At 38.3% G+C, this 22,885-nt stretch overlaps 1 protein-coding gene across 1 annotated transcript in view; it reads right to left on the bottom strand.

Moving 5' to 3' along the window:
* The window catches only part of PKD (serine/threonine-protein kinase D3), a 310,331-nt gene that overhangs the window by 30,155 nt on the left and 257,291 nt on the right, over positions 1-22,885 (bottom strand). The window contains exon 15 of the mRNA XM_067138812.2: positions 11,685-11,867. Coding sequence (XP_066994913.1) covers positions 11,685-11,867 — 183 coding nt within the window. The remainder of the gene's footprint in view (positions 1-11,684; positions 11,868-22,885) is intronic.

The following is a 22,885-nucleotide window of genomic DNA, read 5'->3' as shown; positions in this document are numbered from 1 at the left end:
TATGAATATTAAGAGCTCAATTGGGAAGCCACTACTAGGGAAAGAAGACAAAGCAGAAAGATGGCAGGAGCATATCCAACAGTTGTAACAAGGTAAAGATGTAGATAATTTGGTTCTGGAACATGAAGAGGCTGTTGATGCTGATGAAATGGGAGACCCAATTTTGAGGTCAGAGTTTGACAGAGCTGTGAGTGACCTAAATAGGAACAAGGCACCTGGAATTGAAGACATTCCCTCTGAATTACTGACTGCCTTACGAGAAACCAGCATGGCAAGGTTATTTCATTTAGTGTGTAAGATGTATGAGACAGGAGAAGTCCCATCCGATTTTCGGAAGAATGTTGTTATACCTATTCCCAAGAAAGCCGGTGCTGACAGGTGTGAAAACTACCGCACCATTGGTTTAGTATCTCATGCCTGCAAAATTTTAACATGTATTATTTACAGAAGAATGGAAAAACAAGTTGAAGCTGAGTTGGGAGAAGATCAATTTGGCTTCAGAAGAAATGTAGGAACACGTGAAGCAATCCTGACTTTACATCTGATCTTAGAGGATCGAATCAAGAAGGACAAGCCCACGTACATGGCATTCGTAGATCTAGAAAAAGCATTCGATAATGTTGACTGGACCAAGCTATTTATGATTTCGAAGATGATAGGGATCAGATACCGAGAACAAAGAATTATCTACAATCTGTACAATAAACAGTCTGCAGTGATAAGAATTGAGGGCTTTAAAAAAGAAGCAGCAATCCAGAAAGGAGTGAGGCAAGGCTGCAGTTTGTCCCCTCTCCTTTTCAACGTTTACATAGAACAGGCAGTAAAGGAAATCAAAGAGAAATTTGGCATGGGAATCACAGTCCAAGGAGAGGAAATCAAAACCTTCAGATTTGCCGATGATATTATTCTTTTATCTGAGACTGCAGAAGATCTTCAGAAGTTGCTGAATGGTATGGATGAAGTCTTGGGTAAGGAGTACCAGATGAAAATAAATAAGTCCAAGACAAAAGTAATGGGGTACAGTCGAACTAAGGCAGGTGATGTAGGAATCATTAGATTAGGAAATGAAGTCTTAAAGGAAGTAGATGAATATTGTTACTTGGGTAGTAAAATAACTAACGATGGCAGAAGTAAGGAGGACATAAAATGCAGACTAGCACAAGCAAGGAAGAGCTTTCTTAAGAAAAGAAATTTGATCACTTCAAACATTGATATCGGAATCAGAAAGATGTTTTTGAAGACTTTCGTGTGGAGCGTGGCATTGTATGGAAGTGAAACATGGATGATAACTAGCTCAGAAAGAAAGAGAATAGAAGCTTTTGAAATGTGGTGTTACAGAAGAATATTGAAGGTGAGATGGATAGATCGAATCACGAATGAAGAGATACTGAATCGAATTGGTGAGAGGAGATCGATTTGGCTAAATTTGACGAGAAGAAGAGATAGAATGATAGGACACATCTTAAGACACCCAGGACTTGTTCAGTTGGTTTTTGAAGGAAGTGTAGGTGGTAAGAACGGTAGGGGTAGACCAAGGTATGAATATGACAAGCAGATGTAGGATGCAATAGTTACGTAGAAATGAAAAGGTTAGCACAGGATAGGGTGGCATGGACAGCTGCATCAAACCAGTCTATGGACTGATGACTCAAACACACAACTCAAACACAAAATATCCTACATAATCACCAAGAAACAGACCATTCTAGACAATAAATTCAATACACTCATGAGCAATAAAGAAATCTTTAAAATTCGCCTTCACACAATAGGCATACTGATGAGGATGATGCTTGTTGTTTAAAGGGGCCTAACATCGAGGTCATCGGCCCCTAATGGTACGAAATGAGATAAAATGAAATGACAAATTAAAAGCCCCAAAACATCCACTGACCACAATTCAAAACGTGAGGATGGACGGATGTATATGAATTTAAAACGATCAGGGGAACCGACCCACAGTGCCTCACATGCACAGAAGCTGGCGTAGAACAATAGAATTACTGACCAAGGGACTGCTTGTATAGCACAATACTGAATCAATGATACTTGTAGTCAAAAGCGGTCCAAAATCCAAGTCAGCGGTCCCTCACAATGGTACTTATCACTAGGAAAATAGAACCATGGTATTTGTCATGTTGCAGTAATAATCAAGAGTAGCGTAGACTCGCGGTATTACACACATTATGGTACTACTCACAGGTAAGGAAATTTGCACATGTATTACAGACCTATGCTGTTTCGCACATTGCGGCGCCATTTACAGGTGACGCAAACCTATGGTGTTCATCACATAAGGGTACTAACCACAGGGACTCATACTACCCCATGGTGTTCCTCATATAGTGGGTACTAATCACAGGCAAGCCAGAACAATGGGTCCCCTCATCCCATGGTGTCGCTCACATAGTGCTACTAATCACGGGTACTGTAAAAGCCGTCGATCCCTCGTTTACTACTAATCACAAACCTATTTGGTACCCAACATAGTGGTACTAAGCGCAAGTAAAAGCGACCCATGGTGTTCCCTGCGTGGTGGAACTAATCACAAGTAGTTTCATGGTTCTAATTTGATCATCCCTTGGTCGCCCCTTTTAGTCACCTCTTACAACAGGCAGAGGATACCATGGGTGAATTCTTCATCTGCGTCCCCCACCCACAGGGGGGTTGTGTGTTTGGTCCGCGAGAGGTATTTTATTTACCTCAAGTCCGCCGGCAAGCCGGTTAGGACCCCCCCTATCCGCCACCTGGGACACGCCACGTGGGAGTATCACTCTCCTCCTACTACGCCAGCATAGCAGGTTCGTGGAATAGGCATACTAATGAGTCCCTCTCGGAAAACTTGGAGTTTCATGAACCTGTCATAAATCTTTCTAACACCCAACTCAGCACCTCATATATTAACACCTTGGAAAAAGGCCCTAAGTTTAATTGGCCTACTGCCTTTAAATAAAAAGATATCATTGCCATTACAGCTGAAACTGCAGAAATTGCCAGTTGATAATCAAACAGAAATTAGATTCAATATTCGTAAAAAACTCTCCAACCTAATTGAAATCAATAAATCTACATCTCCTTTATTCACCAAAAAGGCCACAAATTCTTTGAAACAGAAAATCAATGAGAATGATTAGATAGTCACAAAAACGGACAAGGGCAATGCTACAGTAATTATGAACGAGGAGACCTATGTTAAAAAATCAGAACTTTTTTTCAGAAAATGTGTTTCAATTGATTTAAAAATATCCAACTAATATTATTCACAAGAAATTAAAAACAAATACTGAAACATACAGCCTTCATTATTAGTGACTACAATTCTCAGAAATTAATCAACATGAACCCCAGTATTCCTACAGCCAAAGCATTGCCCAAGATCCATAAAGGAGACATTCCCATAAGAGCCACAGTTAACTATAGGAACAGCCTGACTTACGAGACTTCTGAATTTATTCGCAACTTTTAAAAAAAAATACAAATTAGAAATTCTGTAGAATTTTGTAAATTGACCTATATTTTACAACCACAACATAAAATGTATACTTTTGATATTAAAAAAAAAATGTATTCCCACATACCGGACACAAAAACCTTAAAGAAAATCAAGGATAATTTTTGGAAACATACCAGATTAAGCACACAAGAAATAGAAGAGTTCTTAAATATTTTAGAATTTGTAACTTCTAACAATTACTTCACTTTTAATGGTAAATTCTATAAGCAAGATAAGTCTTCCTATGGATGCTCCAGCTTCAGGGATAATGGCAGAAATTTACTTGGACCATTTGGAAGATACCAAGATTCATAACAAAATCAAAGTAACTGAGTTCTGGATGCGTTATGTCGACGATACTTTTGCTTTAGTAGATCACATCACCAACGGTGATATCATTCTTGAACTATTATATGCAGTTGACGCATGGATTAAGTTCACTTCCCAAGTTGAAACGAATAACTCTTTAACCTTTTTACATCTCACCATTAATAGCAGCTCGAACAAACTTTCTTATAATATCTATAGAAAGCCTACCCAAACCATAAACACTATTCGTCAAGATTCTATGCACCCGGACCCTCAAGAAAAAGAAACTGTGAATGTGCTTTTAGAGGCATTATTCAACAGTTTCTCCATGAACAAGCCTCACAACAAACTTTTACACATTCGCCCACTGGTTTCAATCCTCCCCTACTCTCCCTTTTTTTTTTTTTGCTAGGGACTTTACGTCGCACCGACACAGATAGGTCTTATGGCGACGATGGGATAGGAAAGGCCTAGGAGTTGGAAGGAAGCGGCCGTGGCCTTAATTAAGGTACAGCCCCAGCATTTGCCTGGTGTGAAAATGGGAAACCACGGAAAACCATTTTCAGGGCTGCCGATAGTGGGATTTGAACCTACTATCTCCCGGATGCAAGCTCACAGCCGCGCACCTCTACGCGCACGGCCAACTCGCCCGGTGTCTCTCCCTTCAAACTAGCTTTCATCAAACACGGCCTCCACAGTTTACCTACAGCCAGTCGTCAACAGTAACACACGTATCGAGCCTAACCTCTCTTGGGCAGACAAGGACGTAAGTAGTCAGATGTGTTGCATTTTAATTCATTTCCACTTGTAATCATAGAATGCTTCAACATTGCCTACTTTTAACGTTGCTAACAGCCGTCATTTTTGTTCCAGGAATATTCAACCACAACACAATTTTTCTCCATGTCTACAGCTTACAGTCAAATATTCCACTTACCTCATAACCTAACCAAGATTCATCAACAACACATCATCACGCTAACAAGAAGAGCTTGATCATCATATTTTATTGGAACTATTTTAACAGTACTAAAAACAATTGTGCTCCAGCATTTTAACAACATTCTCCAAATTTTATCATGCATTTTAACTTGACGTATTCGGTAACTTGAATCGTATTTTAGTGTGTATTTGTCTTTGGCTATTTTACTTACCTTACAAGTATTTTGGCTGATGATGTCCTCCAAGAAGGACGAAACATGTCCCGAAATTTGTTAATTGCTAATTAAACAAAAAGTTTAGTATTGTAAAGGTGGTATCTTTGACTGTTCTTTTAAAAAGGTGGAATGCAGGTGCTCACCTGGCCTCCTCCTAACCAACACACGGCCATCACTGGTACCAAGGCAGAACCGGCTTTCATTGGAAAACACAATGGAGCTCCACTCCATTCTCCAATGAGCTCTCACTTGACACCATGAATTCACCTTCTCGTGACCGCTGCTGCTAGCAGGCATGAATAGTGGAGACATTCCTGCCAAGTCGTTCTGCAATAGCGCAGAAGGGAAATCCACCTTCACATAGCCCTATTATAAGGCCTCGTTCAACCGCAGTGAGCTTTTGATACTGGCCTCTTCGTCGTCGTAAAGGCATTCTTGACTCACTCACAATCAATCCGTCCATTCTCACAGGTAACTAATGCTCTCACACAGTACACCCCATATTTAAAACAAACCTGATGTGCAACGCCATGGGGCCGCTACTAGCACCACGCTAATGCGATTTGTGGGAAATTTAAATCGTCATCTTTCAGGTGTATAAACACGCCTACCAATGTTCATTAATCTAGCACAACCCCTTCTTCGTGTTTGGATATTTTTTTCTGCCAGTGTATGTTGGTAGGATAGTAAGGATTGTTAATATAAATATATCACAGATGGTGCTAGATTTAAAGTCTTCATGATGTGTAACTCAAATTAATATCTGGTGAATCACTAAATGGGATGATTTATATGGAAATGTTAATTGATATGTAATTAAAGTCTTTGGACAAGAGTGATGAATCATCATCATCATTTCCCTTTATCCAGCTGTAGGCGGGTAGGGGCAAATATGGTTCCTCTCCACTTTCTTCGGTCTTTCCACCACTCCTCCTCCAACACTGTGTCCCAGTCCAGGTTTCTTTCTATAATGCTGCGTTGGATGGTATCCTTCCATCTCAATCGTGGTCGTCCATGGCCTCTCCTTCCTTGGATTTGCATTTCCATCACCTTTTTTTGGCATTATTTCGTCGCTCATTCGCTTTATGTGCCCAAACCATCTTAGTCAGCTCTTCTCTATTCTATCATTTCAGAGTGATGAATATGTAAATAAATTATGTGTAGGAAGGCCGTGTGAATATGTAATGCATACTTCAAGTGGATTCATGATAATTCTTCGGAAGTCATGTCCCAGGTTACGTTTATAATGCGCCTGTGTCATGAATAAATACACGAGAGATCTTCAATATAATTCACGCTGATAATTTACCAGGTTATATTTATAGGTCTTCAGAAGGGATTTTAAGACATGAGATAGTGAAGACCATCTAAGTAAGAGCTGACTATAATGTACGGGAGTTGTTATGCAAGGTCTTCTGATAATTATGAGTGATTGCAAATTAACTGGGAGTGATTTATTTGAGGCAAGAATATTATTCATCTGCTAATATAACTATTTATATTGAGAATACTGGAGGAGTATGAGGGAAATTCCATATATTTATTTGTAGTCCACTTTGTTTCTTCTCTGGGCGTACATTTGGTCTATGTATCTATATTTGTTTTGGTTATTGTCCTATTCTAAGATTTCAGTGTTGGACACAGTGGAGTGGAGCAGATCTTTAATTACTGTGATATTTTAAGTTGTGTTATACATTTTTTCGTTTACAGCATCTGCAACTTTGTTATTCTAAAATGGATAGAATTTTAGCTAAAGCTATGAGTAAATATCTGTGTTTCATGAAGGTTAAGCAGTTGATTATTTATTTTATTATGAAAGGAGCAGCATACTAAAGAAAAGTGAAGGTCCCCGTGCATCACGATCACTCGCAAAACAATAAGAGAACTATGTAACATTAATCTTTTTCTTCCTTCTTACTGCTGATGTTACTATCTATAACTTCGTTCTCATTCAACCAGTAGATAACATTTATTTTGTCAGATGTCTTTGTTGCTTGCGTCACTTTTGTAAACCGACCCATTACTGAGGCAAGCATTGTTTAGGCATCCCACTGATTGTGTATTAGAAATCCATCTACGCTGTAATTGTCATTCTAACTTTCTTTTAATTAATTAAAAGGAAAATTAAATCTTTCTATATATATATCAATGGGGAGTTATTATTCAGCTTATAGCTAGTTGTCTACCCATCCTATTACAATGCCACATCGCCGAGTGTAAGAACAGGCACGTGCCCATCCATACTGAACCGCTACCACCTTCAAGGTGACTATCATGTACCCTACGCCTGAGCAGGTCAGCATAAAGAAAAGAAAGATGACAAAGGGGTGTAGTACCAACATGAGGCTGAACCGGCTTGAGCCAGTATCAAACCTGCCAAGTTGGGGTCAGAAGGCCTCAACCATCTTAGCCACTCAGCCCAGCTCATGCATTTTTACCGTGCAAGTTAAGATGATGAAGATATTAATTAATTTAGATTGCTTTTGCCAAGCCCACCAATAGTGAGCATTGTTGATGTACAAATATTGTTCAGTCGTCCTAATAATGAGCTAACTAGCAGCAATAGTGATAGTGGGGGGTTGTGACTGTTTCTACATGGTGTAAAACCATGCGATTACACTGCCTGACAATTATTGTTATTTGATGTGTGCTCTACCACTTCTGTTGCAATTACAGTGTAACATCGATTCTCCCTTTATGGAGGGACCCCGGAAAAAAACGTACAACATGGGAAAATGGAAAATCCGGGAATTAATGAAGATCAACAATTTGGCTAAACATCACAAAAATGAAATATGTAAACTTGTAATCTTACAAACATCCCTAAACCAAACCAAACTACAGCCCCAATGAGCCTTCTGCCTACCAAGTGACCGCTGCTCTGTCCGGAAGCATGCAGATTACAAGGTGACGCATGGTCAGTGTGACGAATCCTCTTGGCCGTTATTCCTGGCTCTCTAAACCGGGGTCACCATTTCACCATTAAATAGCTCCTCAATTAAAGGTAGGGTAATCGTAGAATGAGTGAATCTGAAACCAGCCTTCATATCCAGGTAAAAATACTTGACCTGGCCGGGAATCGAACCCAGGCCCTCCGGGTGAGAGGCAGGCAAGTTAGACCGCGGGGCCGGTTTCAAACCTTTCAAACCGTACCGTTACGGTACGCAACTTAAGAATCTCGAAACATTACATTCGATTTTATCAGGAAAACTTCGTCAGTTTCCTCTGAAAACTTTCAATTCAGTAACTTTGAACAGCCAAACTTCAAAAAATATAATACCCGTAACGCCAAGCCAAATCAACAATCGACCACAAGTAGTTTTTAATTCTCTAATCTAATAAAATAAAGCACATCAGATACCAAAGCGCCCAACATGATGGTGATATCCCTTTTTTTTAATTTTTTAAAATCTTCCGTTGTAATTTGGTCACAGGTATACTGTTCGTAGTCAGTTTATGGAAATCTTGTACCGCGTAAATTAGGCCTACATCAACTTTTAAAGGTTATGTTGAACTCGAGAATATGGTTTCGAATGTAAGTATCGATCCTCAAGTTCTCGAATGCATTATATTCAATTCTACCCGTCACTAATCACAAATACAGTAGAGACAATACGCAACACTCAGCGAGATATCGAGGGACAGCTATTAGAGCTCTCTCTAGCGGATTGACCTGAGAACTACCAATTCTGTCATAAGAGCACGTGTATTTGTGTGTGAAGTTTTTGGTGTTATTTATGCGTTTTCAGTGAGTTGACATAATTAAATAGTAGCGTGTGTCATTCCTTGATATCTCCTCTCAACATGAGGGGAAAGGTATGTGCTGTGTTTGGCTGCAGTAACTATGAATTAGAGAAGAATGCGCGGTCTTTCTTCAGTTTCCCTCGTGACAAGAAAATGTAAGTAATATTGTGTTTGCATATATATTCTTCCAGTGACAAAGAGATTTTTATAGTACTTCATAATCTTCTGACCTGCTCGACCCATATTTTAACTGGCTTAAAATATAATACGCATATTTTATTGTATAGTGCTGCAGTTAACCTTTAATACTGATGTGTTGTTGTAGGTGTGATCTGTGGGTTTGATTTAATTCAGGAAAATACATATGCACATGAGTGTGGCTGGTTGTGTTCCAAGTTACCCCATTTGGAATGCCGTAATGCGCACTGGAGAAAATAGGGGTGATTTGAGAAATGTACATATTTTGTTGAAACAATATGATGATACAAATTTGCTTTACCCTAATGTAATGGCATTATGGCAAGTATTGCTTATAGGGAAAGTTTGAATGTTTTTGAGGCTAAATTTATAGATTTTTTTTCTGTTAGTAGGCTTCAAGTCAAAAGGAAAATTGTCCAGCTCTTAAATGTAAATTCATTGAAACATGTGTGTAAGGAATGTGCCGATATTTTTGTTGACAAGTGTTTTAATATGATGATACAATGCTTTTAAATGAGAAAAAAGAAAAATCTAGCCATGAACGTTCAGGCAGGAATTCTAAAGGTAAGTAATGCATAAATGAAAGATCAAGCCCTTTCACAGCAGTCTGTTTCACATCTAGATTATTTGTCTAATTTCAGTCTTTAAATAATAACCTGTTAAATAATTCTTCATTCATTTATCCAGAATTGCTTTAGCAACTTTGAAGTTAATATCTTATTTCCATTGATATTTGAATTTAGCGCAAATTTTCAGGTCAAGCCGCTAGGAGCGCCACTTGCGACTTGTCTCATTCTTCTTTCTAATATCCTTTCCAGTATTTTAACTACCTGTGATATAAGTGCGAACAACATTTTACAATTTTAAAATTCCACTGAAGAATATAATTCTATAACATACATTACTATTTTGCATATGTTTCTATGACTCCTTGGCTCAATGAGACAGCAATCAACGCTCTGTAACCAGTGCCTGCTGCAACACTTTCTTTGGCCGACCTTCACACTGTGCAAGACAGTGCTGGTGAGACTTTTCCCGAGCGACTCAGTACAGGGCAAATTAGTAACAGGTGCATGCGCAACAGCGGCAGCGATTTGAGGAACCAATGCATGAGACATTACCTTCAACGTTTCTTTGCTGCTTCAGTGTTCAGTCAGCACTTGAAGACTTCCAGTTCGCAGGTCAGTATACCTCTCACTAGCTTCTACCACACTTGCATATGGTCTAGTAAACAAATTAGGAGATCCAAATGTTTTTTTCCTTGCTTCACTTTTTCTGCGAATTATTCCTGTTCACAGATAATCCGTTCAAAATTTAACATTCTTCAGGTCAAAGGAACATCTGACATAAAACTGTGTAGTTCAGATTCAGACAGATTGAGAAATGAAAACACCATTGTTGCGTGTTGTATGGAAGCTAATCATTTAAATGATAACATATCATGAAAGCAGTACGCAGAAACTATGCAGTCTCATGTATGAAATAGTGGATATTTTTAAATAGTGCAAACAGAACTTAAATTCTAAGGCTTAAAGGAAACTGACTTTGTGAAACCTCTAAATGAGATGATGTTTGCAGAATACATGGCTATCTTTCCACAGAACAACCTCTTGAATTTAATGAAAATATACCTTTTCTTTGACAAAGAACAGCTAAATAATGAACTTCTTATTCCTTATTCCAGAAAGCATACGCTGCCAAATGAACTTCTGAAATTAATTTCCCGCAATGATCTTCAAGCAGTATATGAACAGTTTATGAAGTTTCTACACCAGCTTCCCTTCGACAGCTGCACCTATTGAACATGGTATTAGGGTTTGTTGAACTGAGTGAGAAATTCCATGAGTAATAAAAGACTGTCCTGTTTATTTTCTTTGAGCAGAGACGACATGCTGATTGCCGAGTTGGCAAATGACCCAAGCTTAAGGGCGTGCAACATTGATATTTTTACAGAAATTAAATACAAAATTACGTAGGTGAGTTGAAGGTATATAGAATATACAAGAGCATGTCACGAGTTTTCCTGAAATACTCAGATTGTTCATATTGTGTTTTTGTAAAAGGTAAGTATCTTAGCAGCAGAAGAAAACCTATAATGTCTACCTTTACTCAAGATCCATGCTTCACTACTGTAGGCAATAATATTTCTAAATGGAAATATAGTTCACAGGCCAAATATTACAACAAAATATAGATATTGTGATTTTCTATTTAAAAATAATTTATTTTCATTAGAAACATTTTAAAGACGTTATTGTGAACAATTTTATAAATTGAAACATGTGTACAATGAAAATATGATTTCATAAGAAAAATAAGAACAGTGACACGTATTCTACACATAAGTAAGTACGACTTGTCACTTTTTTGGAATCTATAACCAATTTTCAAAAATTCAAATTGTAAGGATATTTACACTACTACTTCCTGGCCTTTTTCCATTTATCTGGTGTCAGTACTTCATATGGATTTAGTTCAGTTTTATGACCAGAAGCCTTTTCGTATGTTGAGGGAAGTATTCATTATTGAATGTTTCTGTGCTGGTTTTCACTGTGATGTATGTAAATGATGATGTCTATTAAAACAAACTCCCAGCACCTGAGCTAGTGGAATTAACTACTCAAGAGTTAAAATCCATGACCTGGATATGAACTGAACCAGGGGCCCTCTGAACTGAAGGCCGCTATACTGACCATTCAGTCAAGGAACTGGACTGTAAGGACAGTTACACAACTATTATACATCTTAGAATTAAAATTGTACTGTTTAGTTCAAAAACTCACCATCAGAAGAGATTTCCTTCCAGGGATTTGGAGGGTACATGAATGCTGCATTCTGGATCTGTTCATTAATATCTTCATCCTCATTGAAAGGGAATGTACCACTTAGACTAACATATACAATAACACCAACACTCCACATGTCCAGTGAACGGTTATACCCCTTATTACGAAGGACTTCTGGAGCTGCATGAGAAAATAAATTTCCAGTTAGCAACTTTATGCATAACATTGACAGATTACATACAATTAAATATAAGCTTTGGGAAATCAAACATAATACAGCACATTTTTAACTTTTTAAGTATCAGGGTAAGAATGCATATGGAGATGTAAAAAAATTAAACTCAGGATTTAATGATTTCAAGATAAGAGATAAAAAAAAGCAGATGAAGTGTGCAGGTTATTAAAGCATACTAGCTTCAAACACATCTCCAGGTGAGCGAGTTCCTTCTTTATATACTAGCTTAGTACGTTAATGGACAGGAAATCATAACAAAAGTTCTGTGACTTTTGTAAAAAACCACAACTTTGAAGACTGATTATCTGTCTAGTTGGATCGTCAATGAGTGTGTTGATAACCACCCTCCTGATGAAACTGGGAAGGAGAAATTAGTTCACCGGGGGGCTGAGAATAAATAGATACAGAAGAACTGAGAGTGTTCTCATCCTTTCATGTTTTCATGTTTGTCCTCATTTCCTCTTTCTGTTTTCTCCTCTTCCCACACTCACCTGTCATTCAGTTAATTGTTTATCCTCTTATATGTTCCTTTTCATGTTCCTATATTAATAAAGTGAATGGCCAAAAGTCATGGGAAGACACTGAATGTGATGTTAATAATGAGTTGCTCCTACGCGAACCCTCAAAATGGCAGCATTACGTTGAGGCATTGACTCTACAAGGTATTGGAATAGTTCTGGAGGGAACGGGACCCACACATCTTGCACTGCTAACCACAATTGGTCTTGTGTAGTTGGTGCAGGGTTCATGGAGCGTACACCAGCATCGACAGCATTCCATAAATACTCGACTGGATTAAGATCGGAGGATCTGGAGGGCCAATCCACTTCACTGGAGTGCTCCTCCAATCACCTGCGTGCCACCATAGAGTTATTACATGGTGCATTGTCCTGTTGAAACATGGCATCTCCATCAGGATACTCTAGGGCCAGAAAGGGATGCAGATGGTCTGAAAGAATGTCCACATAATGTGCACCTATCAGCGCTCCCTGCAGCCGAACAATGGGCCCTAATTGCGACCATGCGAACGCCACCCAGACCAGAACTGAGCTACCTCCTGCCTGAACACAACCTTGTTGACATGCTGGATTCATAGCTTCATGGGGCATACACCACACTCTCATGTGCTCATCAGTTCGATACAACTGGAACCGCGATTCATCGGACCATACCACACGGCGCCACTGTTCCATGGTCCATTGCCAATGTTCGCGGGCTCATCCACATCATTGAGCTCTGTGTCGAGGTGTCAATAACAGGATATGAGTTGGTCGTTGGCTCTTGAAGCCTGTGCGGTGCAGTTGCTTCCTTGCAGTCCTGGTAGAAATGAGTTCCTGACTCCCAACATTCAACTGGGCAGTGACTTGACTCACAGTAGCCCACTGAGCACCTAGTATGGTTCTACGGAGGCGACGTGATGTCCGTTCGTTAAACACCTGTGGTCCTCCCGTGGGGCGGTTTATGCGGTAGTAACATTCTCTCTGCGATACTGAAGATCCACCCTTGACACTATTGACCTTGGAAACCCGAATTCACGTGTAATCTCTGCAATGCTATGACCCATGCTCCATGTGCCAATGATCATCCCACATTCAAAGTCGGTTAACTCGCGACGTGTTGCCATCTTCATGACACAGGTGTCTGTGACAAGACTGTTCAGCTATGCCGCAGCTAGCCGCAATGCTCAGGGGTCATACACAGCAGATTTTCTAATGGGACACCTCTTCCCATGACTTTTGGCCACTCAGTGTATATGCAACTTGATTCGTCACTTTTAGGTCCTTTCTATTACTCTTTAGCAAAGGAGTTATCTGTGGATGTAGTGATATTTAACACACGATTGTCATGCCTAACATGATAAAACACGATCTCAAGCTACTCCTTTGTTTTTAACACACTGTGGACCGGGTGCTCATCACCATGCTCAACCCCTGCACCTGGCCATTTTTTTGTGTAACTTACTGCTACAGTGCTCGCACATAAACAAATTACAATTAGAATTAAGGAAGATTCAACCTTTTCAATACAAAATATGTTGTACAGGGTGTTCACAACATATTATTTATTATATTATTAGTACCGCTTTCGACGCTTATTGCGTCATCATCAGCTAAAAAATCACAAGTGGGCAAAGTACACATCACAAAAGATATATAAATAATTCTTGCATGGCAAACTACAAATGATAGACTGCTTTTCTCCTTAAAGGATAAAAGAAAAATGAGTAAAATATGATGATATAATGTGACACATAAAAGCGTTATAGTCTAATGAAATAGGTGAGTATTATGCAATAAAATTGGTCTGATGATTTAACATAAAATCTGAATGTGATGATAAAACGATGTAGTAAAATTGTCCACTCTTCTGTTGTTGTTCAATGGAGACATGTAAGTCCGGGTCCAGTGTTATGTGAGGTTGGCAAGACCATCAAAAGGTTTTTGTCTAAGGCCGGGACACCTGATGTTAAGCGATTGAATAAGGTTGATCTTTAAAGTTGTCTCAGGAATTCTGGCTGAGATATACATAGATTTCCTAGAAGACACTGCAATTAATACCAATAACATTTTCTCAAATATACTCTTCTGGTCTAGTATGTCGATGACACTCTGGTTATTCTAGATGACAGAACGGTTAATGCAGCTACCACCCTTAACAACTTAAACAAGATAGATTCTAATATAAAATTCACATTAGAATCCGAGTCCAATAACTCAATTAACTTTTTAGACCTTACAATTAAGAGACTTCCTTCTTCTTTAGAATACAATATCTACAGAAAACCAACCCAAACAGCGACTACTATCAGAAGAGACTCAACACACCCACACGCACACAAATGCGCCACTTACTATAGTATGGCAGACCGTGCACTAAAAATACCGTTATCCAAGGAAAACCTAAAGAACGAAATGAACACCATTCGTGCCATCGCTAAATACAACGGTTATAACACCTCATTCATAGAACGCATTATCAACAAATGTAAACATAGACTAAAGACAACATTAACCAAAGAAAGACCTAACCCTGCCCTATTCGCCACCTTTACCTTTAACAAAAACATACACAGTGTAACTAACGTCTTCAAGAAACATAATATTAAAATTTCGTACAGAACCAGCAATAGAAACATAGATATAATTCACAATTCCAAGTCAATAAACAGATCCGACATTCACGCAAAGTCAGGTGTTTACCGTTTTCAATGCAATAACTGTTTTTCCTCATACATCGGACAGACCGGGCGAAGCTTCAAAGTTAGATACTTAGAACACGTCAACGCCATCAGATATAATAGATTTTCTGCAATAGGCCAACACATACATGACTTAAAGCATAATTTTACTACCATAGAACAAGACCTAGAAATTCTCAAAAACATAAACAAAGGCCCTTTACTCGACGTTACGGAGAACTGTTTCATTCCCCTAGACCAATTTTTTAATCCTAATCTAAACCTTAATGAAATTTCAGAAAAATCAAATATCCTTTTCGACTTCCTAATCGAAGTCTTTAGAGGTATCAAAATCACGGGAGGAAAATCGATCTTTCACGCTCTCCACAGCACTCTTCTACTTCCCACACCACTACCACTCCGCCCCCCCTGACCCGCCTTGAACTCCGCCTCCCTACCCTTTCCTTTCCCCTTCCCCCTCTTCCCTCCCCCAACCCCTTTCCACCCCTCTCACTCTACCTTCGCACTCACTCAACTTAGTCACACCCATCTCACTTATCCACAACTCTTCTCACACTACACACACAGCACGCTGAACAAGGTGAGTCTCATATTCTATCATCCTTGGCTGCGATCCTATTTTAGATTTCCATTTCACTAACTTAGTTTTTCTTTCCTCTCTTTTAAGATTCATCACCCTTGTTGAGCTGAGACAACTTTAAAGATCAACCTTATTCAATCGCTTAACATCAGGTGTCCCAGCCTTGGACAAAAACCTTTTGATGGTCTTGCCAACCTCACGTAACATCGGACCCGGACTTATGTGTCTCCATTGAACAATAACAGAAGAGTGGACAATTTTATTACATCGTTTTAGCATCACATTCAGATTTTATGTTCAATCATCAGACCAATTTTATTGCATAATACTCACCTATTTCATTAGACTATAATGCTTTTATGTGTCACATTATATCATCATATTTTACTCATTTTTCTTTTATCCTTTAAGGAGAAAAGCAGTCTATCATTTGTAGTTTGCCATGCAAGAATTATTTATATATCTTTTGTGATATGTACTTTGCCCACTTGTGATTTTTTAGCTGATGATGACGCAATAAGCGTTGAAAGCGGTACTAATAATATAATAAATAATATGTTGTGAACACCCTGTACAACACATTTTGTATTGAAAAGGTTGAACCTTCCTTAATTCTAATTGTGAATCTCAGTTCAATACGGGAAAATGAAGTTTTTAACTTATAACATAAACAAATTAGTCTAACTTCACTAACCTTCTACTTCTTATAGTGAAATTTACTCAAGACCTTTGGTAAGAGCCCTAATAATGTTTCCTGGTGTGGTAAGATGTTTAGCAATGACCTCCGCAAAGGGGCACACAGCAAAATTTGAGGGGATCACTTGACCAGAAGTCTTTCTAACATGAGTTTTTTACCTGTCCCGTCAGTATAAACAATCAACATTAAAAACTTCATATCTGGTCCATATTGAAAGGAGATAACATACAATAGAAGGATATTTGATTGATCCACCTTTTTTCAATAAATAATACGTTGTTAATATGACCAAAGCAAAATTTTTTCGCTATTCACAACTAGTTACATCAGGCCACTTCAAGCCCTTAGGGAATATTTTGTGTAATGAAGTAGTTTGCTGGATACAAGTTCATCTGCTCGGCAAAAAGTTTAAAGAAATCATCACAAAAATTAAGCCCTACTACTTCGTCAATATTTTGAGGTTCATCAAATCTTAGTACCGTTATGCCAGGAACTCCTGGGAAATCCTTTAAAGTCGGTGAACTATTATTTTCTACCCATTCATCACAAGAAATAGACATATCACTTCCATTTACACTCAAAACATCACATTCAGCCTCTTTCACGACCACCAATACTTCACGTTGGTTTGGAGGGTCACATCATTATTATCAACTAAGACACTTTTGTCAGAATAGCTATCAACTTGGACTCGCAATCTTCAATATCACTGCGGCAATCCAAATACTTATCCGCATACAATTCATTAAAAATCTCGTCTGCACGTACGCTCTTGTTCAGTCTGGGAAGTGCCAACTTACCCACCACATAGCTGCTTTGAACGATGCAAACATGAGGTCAGAAAACTTAGCAAATGAATCATAAAACAGAAAAAGAACGTAAAGCAAAGCTAGCATGGCATAAACAAAAGCTTCAACACTGAGACTCTAGTAACCTTGACCGCCAGATAGTTTCAGAGGTTTCGACAGATGTCACCAAACGTACAAGTCTCGTGAAGACGAGTTAAGTCGTCTCCCATCCACAATGCTCAGCCAGCCAAACATGAGTATACTCGTCTCTCGTCTGCAATGTGTTAATTTAGTCTAGCATAAGAAAGTCTAAAAACATGAAAATATTATATCTGTAAAGGTCCATTTTAACCATCTCCAGCCCAAATTTATTTGATACATGAAAAAGAAAATACTTGAAAATCCCCTTCAAATATTTATGAATAAAGTTTCTGTAGGAAAAAAAAATACAATTTTAGAAAAAATGTAAAGGAAAGGTGTAGGTGGCCATGACTATATCATTACATATATGAGGAGCTCTGTATTAGTACTATTATATTTCTGTTTTTTCTGAACTGATATAATTTGTTGCTGTTGTTATCAAACTTAAAAGTCATCTTTGAAATATACACTTACTGGTGTCTTGAATTTTATAGTAGTTTCTTGGAGAATATGAAAATTATGGTGCTGTGAAGGATTAGTGACAGTTGCTATGGTTATTATAAACAAGTCATTTATAATCTTTGAAGATGATATTTTAAAATTAAAAAATTCTATACATTTTATGTTTTTATCTATACCATGAAAAACTTAGCATATTAACCCTTTTGTTATTGTAACGTATAGGCCTAACATCTAACATTAACTCTATGTGGAATACATAACCTCTCCTGCCCAATTGCCAACTTCACCTTCTCAGGATGAACAAACCTGTTTCCACAGATGAGGCTCTGTCAACCGAGTCATGGCGGTATAACCGTTACATCAATTATGGAGGAAATGCTGTAATTTCAGCTAGTCCATTAGCTGAGAGGTGGCAGCCCCACCAATGGTCTTACTTCTTTCAGGCTAGCAACCCGTCGGAAGGACATTTGATTGCTTTCAAGTCTTGCAAAAGGAAAAGAAACCGGACAGATATGAAAGATGATGAACATGGCTAAGAAAAGGTTAATGATAAGGATAATAAGTGGAAGAAAAAGAATATATTTAAGTGTGCTACATGGAATGTACAGGGAATAGCACACAAAGACGATCAACTAGATGACATTCTCTCAAAAAAAGAACATCTCGATTGCTTCAATCTCTGAAACCAAAAGTAAACTACAAGGCTCAGAAGAAACGGTAAATTACCTACAATTCTATAGTGGGGTCAAACAAGAGCATAGGGGCCAAGCAGGAGTCATGATCATGATACATACGAGGGGCGTTTGAAAAGTCCGTGCAAAAATAAAAACTACCTACGTGTTTGGGGTAAACCTTTTTTATTTTTCGACATAGTCTCCTTTTAGGCTTATACACTTCGTCCAATGATGTTCTAGTTTGTTGATCCCTTCCAAATAATAGGATTTGTCCAAGTCTCCAAAATATCCATTAGTGTTTGCAATCACCTCCTCGTTTGAATAAAATCTTTGTCCCGCCAGCCATTTCTTCAAATTGGGGAACAAATAGTAGTCCGAAGGAGCCAAGTCTGGAGAATAGGGGGGATGTGAAACGAGTTGGAATCCTATTTCCATTAATTTTGCGACCACAACCGCTGAGGTGTGTGCTGGTGCATTTGTCATGATGGAAAAGGACTTTCTTGTGGGCCGATCGCGGGTGTATTTCTTACAGCTCGGTTTACAAACGGTCCAATAACAATGAATAATATGCACCTGTAATAGTTTTACCCTTTTCCAGATAATCGATGAGGATTATCCCTTGCAAATCCCAAAAGACAGTCGCCATAAGCTTTCCGGCCGAAGGAACGGTCTTCGCCTTTTTTGGTGCAGATTCCCCCTTGGTAACCCATTGTTTAGAATGTTGTTTGGTCTCAGGAGTATAGTAATGTATCCATGTTTCATCCACAGAGATGAAACAACGCTTAAAGTCCTCCAGATTCTTCTGGAACAGCTGCAAACCATCCTTGCAACACTTCACACGATTCCGTTTTTGGTCAAGCGTGAGGAATCGCGGCACCCATCTTGCGGATAGCTTTCTCATGTCCAAATGTTTATGCAAAATATTATGTACCCATTCAGTCGAGATGCCCACAGCACTAGCAATCTCACGCACCTTAACTCTTCTGTCATCCATCACCATATCATGGATATGATCAATGATTTCTGGATTCGTAACCTCCACAGGCCGACCAGAACGTTCAGCATCACCTATGCCCATATGGCCAGTCCGAAAATTTTGAAACCACTTATAAACTGTTCTAATCGAAGGTGCAGAGTCGCCATAATGTTTAGCAAGCTTCTCTTTAGTCTCCTGAGGCGTTTTGCCTTTCATAAAGTAATGTTTAATCACCACACAAAATTCTTTTTCGTCCATTTCTTGAAAATCACTAGACTTCCTTGACTCACACGAATGCCAAACACAAAGAAATAGACCAATATGGCTGAAACTTGGTGTGCATTCATTCAAGAGATGCTACTAACTAAGCATGACCTAAATACGCGCCGGTGGTCCCATCTCTCGGACTTTGCACGGACTTTTCAAACCACCTTCGTAAAAGACTAAGATCGAGAATAGATAACTACACTTTCTGGAATGAAAGAATTATTTCGATAAGGCTAAAGCTACCAAGGAGGCTGTCTGACGGTCATAGGTGATTATGCCCCAGCAGAGGGACAATTAGAAGACAATGATAGTTTCTATAACAATTTACAGAAAGTAATTAACAAAATTAATAAGCAAAATATGATACTTTTACTGGGAGATTTTAATGCCAGAGTAGGAAATCACAAAATTCAGAACAATATAGGAACAAATGGGGAGTAAACTTGCAATAGCAACAGAAGGAAACTTACTGACTTTGCTCTCCACAGTCAGTTAAAAATAATGAACACCATGTTTCCACATAAAGACAGTCATAACATAAGTTCACATGGTCAGCTAGGAATCAGCGATCTATCATTGACTATGTCATCTGCAACCAAAAGCTAGCAGAATTAATTTTAGATGTTAGAGTATATCAAGGTCCTGAAATGGAAACATATCATTTCTTAGTAGTTTCACCAGTCCGCATAACGCCAAGATGGATGAAGAAAAATAAACCCTGCATGGAACAAAAAAAAAAAACAACTTATAAAATTGGTCTTTTAAAAGATCCAAGCATAAAATGGCTATACCAAAATAGACTTAATAATCTAATTCAAGCAAAACCAGTGAGTACCAATGTAGAGGAAGAATGGTCAAATATTAGCTTAGCTTTGAAACAGGCAGCTTTTGAAAGTTTAGGAATAAAAAGAAAATGGAAGAGATAAAAAGGCTTGAGAATCTGGGATGAACAGATAAAAATGGTCATATCAGAAAAAAAGAGATGCTCACAAGAAATTTCTTTCAACTGGTAAAATAGAAGATAAAATAAAATACAATTATAAGAGAGCAGTAGCTAAATGAGAAGTTAGACGAAAAGTTGGGAAAATTTTGTATCTACATTGGAATCAGACTTAACATGATCACGACCACAAACTTATAAAATTCTGAAGAAATTAAACAGGGAAGTTAAGGAAGAGGTAAAACTTGAAATAATACCACCAAATGACTGGCTTAATTATTTGCAAACACTCTGGACAAGTTCAAAAAATGAAGTGTTAACTTTGCCAGTATCTAACAACTATACATTGGAATCTATAACATTACAAGAGCTAGACCAAACTTTGAAGAAACTAAGGAGTGGTAAAGCACCAGGAGACGATGCAATACATGCTGAACTGTTCAAATATTCAAGTAAAACTTTCAAACAAAGATTCCTCAGCTTTTAAAATCAAATCTGGAATGGAAACAATCCACCAGAAAGTTGGAAGAAAAAAGGTGACATAAAAAACTGTGAAAATTGCAGAGGAATTAGCATTGTTAACTCAAGTTATAAAATATATGCAAATATCATTAAAGATAAGTTGCAGCAACATTACGAAAATAAATTGTGGAATGAACAACAAGGTTTCCGTAAAGGGCGCCCCTGCACTGATGCACATTTCACTATGAAGATATTAACAGAAAAACATAAAGAATTCAATTTGGAAACACACATTGCATTTGTGGACTTTAAAAAGGCCTTTGACCGAGTAAACAGAAACAAATTGCTTGAAATTCTAAAACAAGACAATGTCTCCTAACAGATTCTTAACAATATCTACAAATCCAATCTCATCGGCCCCTGATGGTACGAAATGAGACGAAATGCAATGACAAAATAAAAATCCAAAATCCTCCACTGATCAGAATTCAAAGCGTGAGGACGAAAAATGAACGGATGGATATGAAGTTAAAACAATCAGTGGAGCTGACCCGCAATGCCTCAGTCTAAGAAAATGACGGAAAACATTAGTAATACTGACCAAGGGACTGCTTTTATAGCTCAATATTGAATCGAGAATGCTTGCAAGCTAAAGGGGTCCAAAATATAGGTCATCGGCCTCTCATAATGGTACTTATTGCCTGGACAGTAGAACCATGGTATTTGACATGGTGCGGTACTAATCAAAAGTATCGTAGACTCGCGGTATTCCACACATTATGGTACTACTCACAGGTAATGAAATTCGCACATGTAATACAGACCTATGGTGTTTCACACATAGCGGTGCCATTTACAGGCAACGCAAATCTATGGTTTTCATCACATAAGTGTACTAACCACAGGGACTCGTATTATCCCGTGGTGCTCCTTATATAGTGGGTACTAATCATAGGCAAGCCAGAACCCTGGTGTCGCTCATATAGTGCTACTGATCACAGGTACCACAAAAGCCTGACTGCACGGTGCTCCTGATTGCTACTAATCACAAACCTATTTGGTACCGAACATAGTGGTACTACATGCAAGTAACAGCGACCCATGGTGTTCCTCGCGTGGTGGTACTAATCACAAGTAGTTTCATGGTCCTAATCCAATCATCCCTTGGTCGCCCTTTTTAGTTGCCTCTTACGACAGGCAGGGGATACCATGGGAGTATTCTTCGTCTGCGTCCCCCACCCACAGGGGGTCAATATCAATAAATAAACGCCTCGAACACCTAGACGCCATATTATATGCTGATGATGTTGCATTGCTGGCTACGATGGAAGATTAAAAGTTAAAAACTTCATCACTGATCCGTATTGAACTAATAATTACAATGCAATGATGCTAATAATTACAATGCTATTCATGTCTATTCATACAATAGGTGGAACATCTTTCTGTTTTTAGCACTGTACTTACGATGGAAGATGACCTACAAAGATCAGTTTTCAATCTAAAAAATGCTTCCTCATATTTTAATACGATTATTTCAACAGAAAAGACAAAAATAATGGCCTCCAAGGGAAGAGAACCGATTCCTAGTAAAATATGTTTAGATAATACAACATTGAAAAGAGTAAATGTGTTTAATTATCTCGGGTACAACTTATCATACGAATCAGAATTAGATATACCAGCAAAAATTAATAAATTCACAAAAACTACAGGAATAATAAACAATATCATGAAACCATCACTTGTTCAGAAACATACTCGATTGCGCCTTTAT

This window comes from Anabrus simplex, chromosome 1, assembly GCF_040414725.1.
Source record: "Anabrus simplex isolate iqAnaSimp1 chromosome 1, ASM4041472v1, whole genome shotgun sequence".
NCBI lineage: Eukaryota > Metazoa > Arthropoda > Insecta > Orthoptera > Tettigoniidae > Anabrus > Anabrus simplex.
The sequence above is the reverse complement of the archived record's forward strand: the minus strand, read 5'-3'. Positions and strand labels throughout refer to the sequence as shown.